Below are 11,146 nucleotides of genomic sequence, written 5' to 3'. Positions count from 1 at the left end.
CACACACTACCACATCCGGCTAATTTTTTGATTTATTGTAGAGATGGGGTCTCATCAAGTTGCCCAGGCGGGTCTCGAACCTGTGAGCTAAGGCAATTCACTCACCTCAGCCTCCCAAGGCGTGGGATTACAGGCTGAGCCACTGAGCCTGGCTTAAAAGGGGTAAATTTTATTTGGTGGTGTGCTGAGGAATAAATGTACTTTCAGTAGGCTCTTCTTGAAGCAGCTGTTTTGGGAAGAGTATGTTATAAGCCAAGTAAGTCAAAATATTCTGACAGTAGAATGAATTGATAAGATTCACAAAATAATAGCTACAATAATAGTGACTAGGCAGTGTTTCCAAGAAACATAACATCTGTCCTTAAACTGAATCAGGTTTATTTTTGCAGAGAAACATTGTTCAGTTTATTTTTTTATTTTTTTGAGTTGAAGTTTCACTCTATTGCCCAAGCTGGAGTACAGTGGCACTCTGCTCACAGCCACTGCAGCCTTGACCTGCTGGGCTCAGGCAATCCTTCCACCTCAGCCTTTTAAGTAGCTGGAACTACAGGCATGTGCCACCTCACCCAGCTGATTTTTGATTTATTGTAGAGACAAGGTCTCGCCGTGTTGCCCAGGCTGGTCTCAAACCTGCGGGCTCAGGCAATCCTCTCACCTCCACCTCCCAAAGGGCTGGGATTACAGGTGTGAGCCACCACATCCGGCTTGTTCAGTTTATTGATGCATAATCTTGTCTGCCTGATAATTTTAGGAACCAGTTAAGGTAACATCATGTTTAGTCATTATAAAGAACGGACAATCTGCTAGGAGTCATATGAAATCTCAGTCTTTATCCATATTCATATCCACATCAATCTCTATAGTTATATTTTAATTGTATGGACCCTGAAAATCCAATAGATAATAAAGACTTCTCAGTCTTATAATAAAGACTTAATATCTCTAATGTTTAATAAGCAGGAAGCAAAGTTTTGTTTTTTTTTTTGAGTTGAAGTCTCACTCTGTTGCCCAGACTAGAGTGCAGTGGCTGCTCCTGGCCACTGCAGCCTTGACCTGCTGGGGTCCAGCTATCCTTCTGCCTCAGCCTTCCAAGTAGCAGGAACTACAGGTGTGCACTACCACGCCCGGCTAATTTTTTTTTTTTTATTGTAGAGATGAGGTCTCACCAAGTTGCCCAGGCAGGTCTCGAACCCGTGGGCTCAGGTAATCCACTCACCTTAGCCTCCCAAGGTGTGGGATTACAGGCTGAGCCACTGAGCCTGGCTGGAAGTAAAGTTTAAAAAGCTTTTGATGTGTCTCACAACTGTGATGCTCTAGCAAGCACCTAGTATCAAGAAATAAAACTTTTTTGGTATATTAGGAATGTGGGTTGGCAGCCTTATATCATTTATTTTATTTCTAAAAATAAAATATTAATCTCAATTTAGATTTAAAATGAAAGTACTCAGAGACCTTTCATGCATAAGTTAACTTTTTACAATCTTTCTTATAGAAAGTATTTGCTTTGATAGGGAAGCAAAGGGAAAATTCTTCTTAAATTCAGATTTAAATGAAGGCAGTAAATCCAGACCTGAGGTGATGGTTGTACTGGAGACATCTCCCTTAACTGGCAGGAGGAGAACTAAGTAATTAGAGTAAGTGACCTTGACCCTGTGTGTTCTCTTTATATTATTCAAATGATGAAGAAAAATGCCCACAACCCCTACCACTACACATATATAGACACACAAGTTGCCTTGTCTTCCCGTAACCCGTTTGGTCAGATTTATGGTAAAAAAAAAAAAAAGAAAGAAAGAAAAAAGAAAAGTTAACCAGTTTTATGAAGCATTCTTTATTATTACCTGTTATTTTCTAGATACTGGGTTTTAGGCTAAGGGCTTGACATAAACATTTCTTCATCAATTGCAAGTTTCTAAGGCAGGGTATCATCCATTCCCATTTTGCAGAGGAGAAAAACTGAGAAAAAGAGATGCTGTTGATTGTTTACATTCATCAATTAAAAAGTGGTCAACCTGAGATTCAAATGCAGGTCTGTGTCTTACTGATTGTCATACTGACTCACTGTGTTCTTAGTGGTTAGGAGCCTTCATAGGCAAGCAGTTCCCAGGAACATTTTTGTATGAGCCTTGGCACTGAAGTCACTGCTCAAACTCACTTGCCTTGTGCCACTTTGTTCCTGGTGTCCTAGAGGACACCAGTACTCGGAGGACAAAGTGCAGGCAGGACCAGCTACATAATTTGTGGGCATGGTACAAAATGAAAAGAAGGGAGCTTCTCATTCAAAAATTATTAAGAAACTCAAGACACTGTAGCAAAGCGTTCAACCAAGTGCAGGGCCCATCTAGATGTGGGGCTTTGTGCTATGGGTTGCATACCTATGAAGCCAGACAGAATCAGTGGATTCTGGGCAGGGCTGCCTCTTGCATTCTGGTTGGGGAGTAGGGTGAGCTTGGGAATGTCCTCTGAGTATGGCTTCCTCCTCTCCTGAAGTCCTTTCTTCTGTGTGAAAGTCTAAATGCTTTCTAGCAAAGATTTAGGGTTTCCCAGCCTAGACCAAGTTGTGTCTATGACGGCGAGCATAGTGGGAGTGGGAGAGAACTGATTACAAAGTCCAGTCAAGATGCTTTTTAGAACAGAGGTTCTCACATGCTGGTCTACAGACCTAGTCTGGCTTTGATGAAGTTTTTGTCTCTCTGATATAAAACAAAAGAAATAAGGACACAGTAGTGAAGCTTTTTGGGTATGTGTTTGTTTTTGCTAAAGCTAAATTTATTCAATGTAATGGCCACTCCTTTATTCTATGATTGTGTTTGTCTTATAATTTTGATGTTAAAATGTTCTTTCTGTCATAAAGAGGTACTCATGATACATGGTGGTTGTTTTTGAAACTTCTTCACTAGGTAAATAAGAAGTTGAATACTCTAAGGCATGATTCCCAATATTTTGGAAAAATTTTACTAGTTCATGAAACAAGTCTGGGAACCCCTCGACCAGAAGGGGAGGAAGAACAGGGTAGTATGGCAGAAGGAACTCTGGGCTGGGGGACACCCCTTAGCCTTATATGGGCCACTAACTGTGAAGTCTTGGGTGACTCCTTTCCCTTCTTGGGACCATCATCCTTAGTGCTACTCTAAGGGGCCTGAACAGATGATTGCTTTGTCCCTTCTGACTTCAGTATTTTCTACTAACTCTGATTGCATAGCTCTCCTTGCTAAATAACAGTGAGGATTTGGATTATAGACTTAATGTATACCATTTATCCAATTCATCGAGAGACACAGAGGAGCCAATTTAAGATAATCTGTAGCTGGGTGCAATGACTCACGCCTGTAATCCCAGCACTTTGGGAGGCGGAGACAAGAGGATTGTCTGAGTCCAGGGGTTCAAGACCAGCCTGGGCCACTTGGCAAGACCTTGTCTCTACAATAAATCAAAAAAGTTAGCTGGTGGCAATCATCTGTGGTTCCAGCTACTTGGCAGGCTGAGGCAGAAGGATCACCTTAGCCCAGCTGGTCGAGGCTTTGGTAGCTGTGAGTATGCCACTGCACTCCAGTCTGGGCAACAGAGTGAGACTCCTACTCAAAAAAAAATCTGTAAATAAAATAATCACAAGGGTAATCCAACAACTGCTCAATAGATGCTGAGGAGCCGGTCACCAAATATACTAAGATATGTCATAATGGTTGGGATACCAATAAGAAAGTTCTATCTTAAGAACCATTGGCTTAGTCACATTGTGTTTGCCAAATAGGCAGTAAACATCTGCTTCCTCTTTAATTCTTTCCTTTATATTTCATCCTTTATAAAATTCCTTAGGATATATTTTTCTTGGACTATTTAGCCCTGAGTACAATTTTGAAAGGGAAATTTTCAAATTACTTCCTTAATGCATTACAAAAACATGATAAAGGGATTTGTCAATTTAACAGAGTCTCAGTCTCTGCTTTGTACATAATAGGCATTCAATAAATATTCGATAAATAAATTTTAATAAAATGTGCTCACACTGTGAGTTTGTCCCATTATAAACATATCTAGCATCTATTCTTTTTTTTTTTTTTTAGAAAAGAGTTAAATTTGCTAAAGGGTCTCTTGCACAGCTACTGTACAGTCTACTCTGTGTTTCTGGAATTGTCAAAACAAACTTAACTGCTCTCAGGAACTCCGTCTAGTATCACTGTCAAAATGTTTTACAACGATTCGGCCAAATGTTTGTGGAACAGCTGTGCTACTAGTCTGCCTGAGTCATTTTCCTTCTTTCCTTTTGGGCCAATCCTGTGATTCATCATCCTGCTTTTAGAATATTTGCCTATTTTTAAAACCAGTCAAAGAAGGCAGCCTCTGTTTAAAAGTAAACACACCACACATCAACTTGGGGCAGCTTTGTAAGCAGCTTCACAAGCCCTGAAATTTCTGACTGGTAGAGATGCCAGCTAAACCAGATGGCACTGAGCAGTGAAATACAGGCCTGGCTCTCAGACTTAGTCGTCTCCGTACATCTGTCTTTGGTTTTCTTATTTCCGCTGCTATTTCCTGCTTGGGTTAATCCAACTTGATCTATTCTTTAACAAAACTCTTACTTATTTTGCTTGACTCTCCAAGACCTCCATTGTATGTTGATTTCTATGTTAATCAATCAGACTTTTATTTCAACTCAAGGAGTCCAATCTTAAGTCTTCATTGATCTGCAGAATTGTTAGTAGGTCACGTATGTGTGACTCGACATGGTGTGACTATAAATAATGATGGAGATTTCCACAACGGGCCTTGTTAATTCTGGGTCATACCAGGTACTTGCTATTTATATAACTGTAGTAAAGCAAATGGGTACCTTTTTTTTCTTTTTTATAATTAAGCAGAAAGGAGTGTGACTCCACAGGGACTAAGGCAGATTAAGTCTCAGAAAGCCTTGGGTTTCATTCTTGGCTGTCTTCTAGAATGTTTTGTCTGTTCTCATACTTTATGGAAGTGGTCTCCTTCCAACAAGTGCTTGCTCACCTCTGATTATTAGGGTTGGGATGCCCAATTATAATATCTTTCCGTTTATCTGTGCCAAATCACTTTGGCCTTAGACCCAATGATCTCAAATAATTATGATGTCTAGGTTATTGAAATTGTACCGACGTAAAATGCACTTAAGACCTGAATCAGTTTTACAAAGTATAGGATTTATAATGAAGTCTACTTCTAAAGTTTCAGTGATGACAAATATCTATTTCTGCGTTTCGTCCAATTCTGTGCAGATGATAGGGTGGATATCAAAAGCAACAGTAATTGGCAGAATTTGTCATTTCTAGTCTGAGTAGTAAGACAGTATTCAAAGGGCTTGGGGATTGGATTCCATTTTCCTCTGAAGACTGTCTTCCAGTCTGAAGCAAGTGTCTTGGGAAATTTCTGTTTTCACTTCTCTGCAAAGCTAAAGTGAAGTAGTGTCAGTGGACTCTTTGGTATCTATTGTCTGGCACAGGTACAGATACAAAATAGATTCAAATTTTGTGATGCATTGTCATTGTTTTAAGGCACTTTTCCATGAGATTATTATACTACTACTACTACTTTTGACTAAAATATGCCAGAGGCTGTTAAGTGACCCTTGAGGCTATTGGCAGAGGTTAGTATCCTTGTTTGAATTATCTTTCTGGTGATTATCTTTGATGCCTTCAACAGAATGTAATCTCTTCGATGCCAGGAATGCCTCATGTACTGCATTTTATTCTGGACTGTGCTATCATTGGGTTGGGAGGGGATACTTGTTTCTGCATTGTATATGGCCCATATCGCTTCCTCCAGTTCAAAAAGAACATTCATCAGTTTTTATCAATACATTTGATTATGATAGTGAAAACATAAAAAACATTCTCTTTCCTTGCTTTATTATAATTTAAAATAGCTTTGTGGCCAGGTGCGGTAGCTCATGCCTGTAATCCCAGCTTTGGGAGGTTGAGATGGGAGAATTGCCTAAACCCAGGAGTTCAAAACCAGCCTGCGCAATGAAGTGAGACCTTGTCTCCACACACACACACACACAAAAAGACAGGCATGGTGGTGTGAACCTGTAGTGTCAGCTACTCAGGAGGCTGAAGCAGGAGAATTGCTTGAGACCAGGAGTTCGAGGCTGTTGTGAGCTGTGAACATGCCACTGCACTCTAGCCTGGGCAACAGATTGAGACCCCAACTCAAAAAAAAGTAGCTTTGGTTTTTAAGTTATACTTTCAGCTTTTATTTTGCGCATGTGCCATACACATATGTGCATATGTAAGGTATATGTATATGAACTTGTATATGTATTGAAGTAGAGATTGGAGATGGATGGCCCATGGACCCTCAGAACCAGAATGTGCCTAGAGCTAACGGAGGTTCTGCCCACCAGGGGGCTGTTCTGTAGCACTGGGGCTGGGTCAGCAGTATGTTCTTGAAGAGACTTGGGGGTAACCTGGATATTCTAGGCCAAATATCTGTCAGGTTTCCTCGATTGCTTCTGAGAACTGCATCTTCTGGTCCAGCAACAGCTGCCGATGGCCCATCAGTCAACTTAAGCACTTGCTCAGGAGGCCTTTCTGGCTCTCCCTTAATAAGACTGTGAACTCTGCCTCAGGCTAGGAGTGCTGCCTGGTGCTTTGGGAAGATCCACCCTGTTTGGGTTGCTGCCTGCTACCCAGTATAACCCTGAACAAGTTTTGGTTAACTGCCTGTTAGTGGTGGTTTGTGGTGAGAGCAGAGGGCAGTACCATCAAAGCTTGCAGCTCTTGGGAGCAGACAAATGCTTCTATTTTTCACTGACATGTTCTTCTGTCCCCTTGAGATTCTTCTGGTCACCTCATTAGCACCTTGTTAAAGCATTTTCCTGCATATCATATTTGTTGGCTTTGGGCAATGAAGGAGTATTGAAAGACAAGTAGTTCTTCTTCATTAGAGACCTACCAGACTGAACATCTGAAGATTCTGGTATTTGTTTGTAAAATTTGGTTAGCCCAACTAAGCCCTGCATGCTTCTGTGTGTACAAAAATGAGAAAAATGCTACTGTGTGTAAAAAAAGGAGCAAAATGTCTTTGACATTCTGTCTGTCTCCAACCGAAGTGATGAAAAGAACTGAAAGAGTACATACTGATGGTTTAACTATGTGAATCCAAGGATGGTCCAAGCAGGGCGACTTTTATGTACGAAAGGGCTCTAGAGTGAAGAATCATTTTATTTTCATGTTTTAGATGATACACCTCCTGAAGACTCCATTCCTTTGGTCTTTCCAGAATTAGACCAGCAGCTACAGGTAAGGGTTTTTCTAAAGTGTCTCTTCTTTCTTCCTTAATGTCATAAAGTATAGTAAGCTGGGTGGTGGCCTAACTGGGAGAGACTGACTCAGACATGGGTGGGGGGAATGGGGGGTGGTAAAGTCATCAAGGTTCACAGGTCTAGAGCTCCAAAGTCAAGCGGAAGACTTCATGAAATGCCCCTGTCTGGGTGTCTGGCTATGGTACCAGAACATCAAGCAAATTGAATTTTTTAAGTTTAAAACTCCTGTTTTTAAGGAGTTCTAGAGTCTGAGAAAAGGGTTGGTGCCTTTTTTTTTTTTTTTTGCTATGGGGGTCTTCAGACTGATGCAATTTGGCTCTGGTTTTTGGCTTAGTGATTTAGCAATAAACGGCAGAGAAAATTTGTCATGTTTGCTAGAATTTTGAAATGATCTTTCTTTCCCTATTTCCTGTCCCTTTCTCTGACAACTTTTAATGGTATATAATTAAGTTAAATCTTCTGAAAACTGATATGATTCATGAGAAAAGAGTTTCTGGATGATCTATCAAAAAATATCTTATTTTAACATAACACTACTTGAAAGGGGCTAATTTAAGACATTTTAATTTTCTTTAGATGATGCATAGTGATTCCAGGCAAAGATGGCTTTAGGGAAAGGTTCTGTCCAAAATACTTGGATGCTGGCCTTGGGTCAGCCATTCACTTGAGTACTTAACTTTGCAGTCACCTTTAGACAAATTTAATAGGGGTCTTGAATTCTAAACATAGAAGTTTTGTTTGGTCACCACTCTTTCCTCCTAAATAATGATTTTGAAGGCTTTAGGAGGGGTTTGTAACTACCAGTTTCCAACAGATCCTAACATTCCCTATTATCTTATACCTGGCATCTGTTTTCATTTGTGGATGTGTTTGGTGTCCTAAATTCATTTGAGTCTGGGATTTGGTTCCTGGACAGCCCTTGACAGAGGTGGGAAGAACCAAGAATGAACCCTTGTGCAACCCAAGATAGTGTTCCTTTTTGTTCTTATCTAAGTGCCTCATTTACTCAGTTAAAAACTTTGGAGCAATTAGATCGGGTTTGACGAGCTGATGCTCTACTACTGAGGTGGTCTCTGAAAACCAACCCAGGGCAATTCTGGTATGGCCTGGCCTCTTGGAAGAGCCCCCATTCTCACCCCTGAAGTTGTCCTGGATATTGTCACAGCGCTCCCACAGAAAGCCCACTCAACAGAGCAGTATCATTTATGGAGGTATTACTGAAGATTGTGTAGGGAGTGGGAGGGTTATACTTATCACCATGCAACTGTCGAAAGACAGCTCTGTTATCCCCTAAAATTTCCTCTCCAACTATCAGCCATGTTATCCCCCTCTTTTCCTGTTCCACAAGTAGGGTCTTCAACCTAGTTCTTCTGGGTCCTGATATCTAACCTTACTTTCTCTCTCCCCTACCCCCACCAATATCTCTTCTTTTTAGCATGGGGAACTACTCAGCCCTTTCTCTGCATTTCCTTCTGGCCTGCTTGCACAGCATGTGATGGTCCATGCTTAGGTTCTGTCCTCACAGAGGAGCTGTCTATGTGCTGCTGGGGGTGTAGTTGAGATTGTGAAACAATAATTGTTTTTCCTCCATTCACAGATTTTTTCCCTTTATTTTACTGTTAACTCAAAGCTATTTTATTATCATGGGAATCAGGTGAGAATAAGGGGCAAGCATGTTTTGAAAACAAAACAGTAGAAGCACATTCAGGTTCTTGTTCCCCTGTCAAATTATGGATCGTTAATTCTACTTTTTTGTATTGGAAAACATTTTTTTTTTTTTCCTTTGGGAACTGTAATAATCTCCCTGGTTCATGGATCATTCTCCACAGGATTCACAGCACCTCTGGCAATTATCCAGATAATTTTCCTCTTAAAGCATCACTAAGTTCATTTGAATTTTATAGGTTTAATTCCACTAGACATCTATTAGAAATTAAATCTATTTAATTATTTTACTTTAATGAGACTATTTCATCTTTATTGATCGTTAATGAATTAGACAGTTGAGCGGTAGTTTCTAGCTTCGGGATTTGGGCTTTCCCCCCCTTAAAATTGCTTTACCACTCCGTGAACAGAGAGGATGTTACCAGCAATATAACTAAGTGCACTTAAGGGCTCGTTTGTTAAGTGAAGGATATGAGTGAGTTTGTTACAAACATTTACCAATTGTCAAGACATTTGGGTAGGACTGCCTCTGTAGAAAGCTGTTGCCTGTTATCTTTATTCTGTACTCCAGGGCATGAGTGACTGAAGAGCAGGACAGTGAGTGCTGGAAGAAGAAAGTTAAGAGAAAACACCATCTAAAGTTAGATTCTTGTTTCCATGCTAGCATAAGCACATACATTTAAGCCATTTGGCGGCGGGAAGTCTCTGTATTGAAAGCAATAAAAATGCTTTATGTACAAAAGGAGCAATTCATTATATGGAGCAGGCCATCTTTATAGTCAGTCTCATGTGCTTTCATCACAGAGTAATAGCGCTTGGAATTTTATCAACTATCATAATCTGCTACGGAGAGTACCATTTGTGTTACAAAGGCATATGAAGTGCTTTTCAGTTGTCACTATTTGTTTGAGAAAGAACTGACTCCTGATTACCTCTACTGGAGCCTTAAAAATTTGCCTAGTGAAAAATAAATGATGCCAGGTGATGATTGCCAGTCTTACTCTCTGTAAACCCTTGGACTTCACCAAGGCATATTAAGTATATTCATACTAGGCAAGGGGTGTTTCCCTACAAAGAGTCTTATTTGATCCTTTTAGTAATTATGTAGGCTAACTATTGTGCTTCCACTTTGCAGATGAGAAACTTGAGATCAAATTGTGGTCTAAATAAATTCCCTCTTTCCCTCTTTGCCTTACACTTTGTATGGAATATGAATGTTACTTAAATTACTTTAATAGGTGGAGAATTTTTTGTTTGTAGCTTGCAAGGTTGCAACAATGTAGTTATAGAAGAACCTTGTAAAATCTGTTCTGACCTTCTCATATCCATTACACATTCTTTGGTAGTTCATAAAATATAGCTATAAAATATCTATTTGGTGGATACTCTATCACCGATTTGACCCCCAAGATTTTTCTGTTGCTTTGCCAAGAATGTGGACATGTTTGAGCATGTAATTTGTGGTGCTTCTATTTTCACAGAAGCCAAAAAAAGCCTTGTGTAAGAATAGCAGTGACAAACATTGCTCTTGATGTCTCTATTAATGCAAAATGTTGAGCAAGAGACCTCAAGGGAAGGTAGGTGTTAAAATGAACATCCCTTTACAATGTTCATTTGTGTGCCTTAGGCCTCCACCCAGGGGTAGAGGGAAGGTTGATTCTATTTCGTGCAGATGCCTTTCTTGGAACTAGGTTTCAAAATTCCCCATGCTTATCAGGGGCAGTATTGGGTAGATCTAGTTTAGACCACACAGTCAGAAGAGAGGAGACCCAATTATACTTCCGTTTCTAAGAATAAGTGAAAAACGATTAATTTCTCTAGGTCTCAGCTTTTTTCTGTTTGAAAAAGAGGTAATGACTGACTCCTCTCTCTGTATTCTGAAAGATGGTGGAATCCTTTCATGATCTCAGGGTTTGGGTCAAGACCAAGCCTGTCTTACAGCTTAATCATGCTGTTATGTTTCGGAAACTGTGGTTTGACTTATACGCAATCCAAAGCTATGCTATAATGTGGTCTTAATAGCATTGGAATGAGAAATATGTTCTTATAATCAGGTAGAGGACATGATAACAAGTAGACTGTAATAAATGTCATAATGGTAATTACAATAACTGAAACATAGGTATTAGAATTAGATTGGTCTGGTTTTGGATCTCAGCTAGTTTTGTGATTTTCTTTTTTTCAAGCCTG

The 11,146-nt window shown here is 40.0% G+C and overlaps 1 protein-coding gene across 3 annotated transcripts in view; it reads left to right on the top strand.

Moving 5' to 3' along the window:
• The window catches only part of MAP3K7CL (MAP3K7 C-terminal like), a 43,976-nt gene that overhangs the window by 8,774 nt on the left and 24,056 nt on the right, over nt 1-11,146 (top strand). For 2 of the 3 annotated variants that reach the window (XM_008064460.1, XM_021715753.1), the window contains one exon: nt 7,207-7,268. In XM_008064460.1, coding sequence (XP_008062651.1) covers nt 7,207-7,268 — 62 coding nt within the window. Of the gene's footprint in view, nt 1-4,335; nt 4,485-7,206; nt 7,269-11,146 lie in introns of those variants that run through there. The other variant, XM_008064461.1, reaches the window with a different exon arrangement.

Source organism: Carlito syrichta, unplaced genomic scaffold (genome assembly GCF_000164805.1).
Source record: "Carlito syrichta isolate Samal-C Ts95f unplaced genomic scaffold, Tarsius_syrichta-2.0.1 Scaffold307345, whole genome shotgun sequence".
In the NCBI taxonomy this organism is placed as follows: domain Eukaryota; kingdom Metazoa; phylum Chordata; class Mammalia; order Primates; family Tarsiidae; genus Carlito; species Carlito syrichta.
The sequence above is the reverse complement of the archived record's forward strand: the minus strand, read 5'-3'. Positions and strand labels throughout refer to the sequence as shown.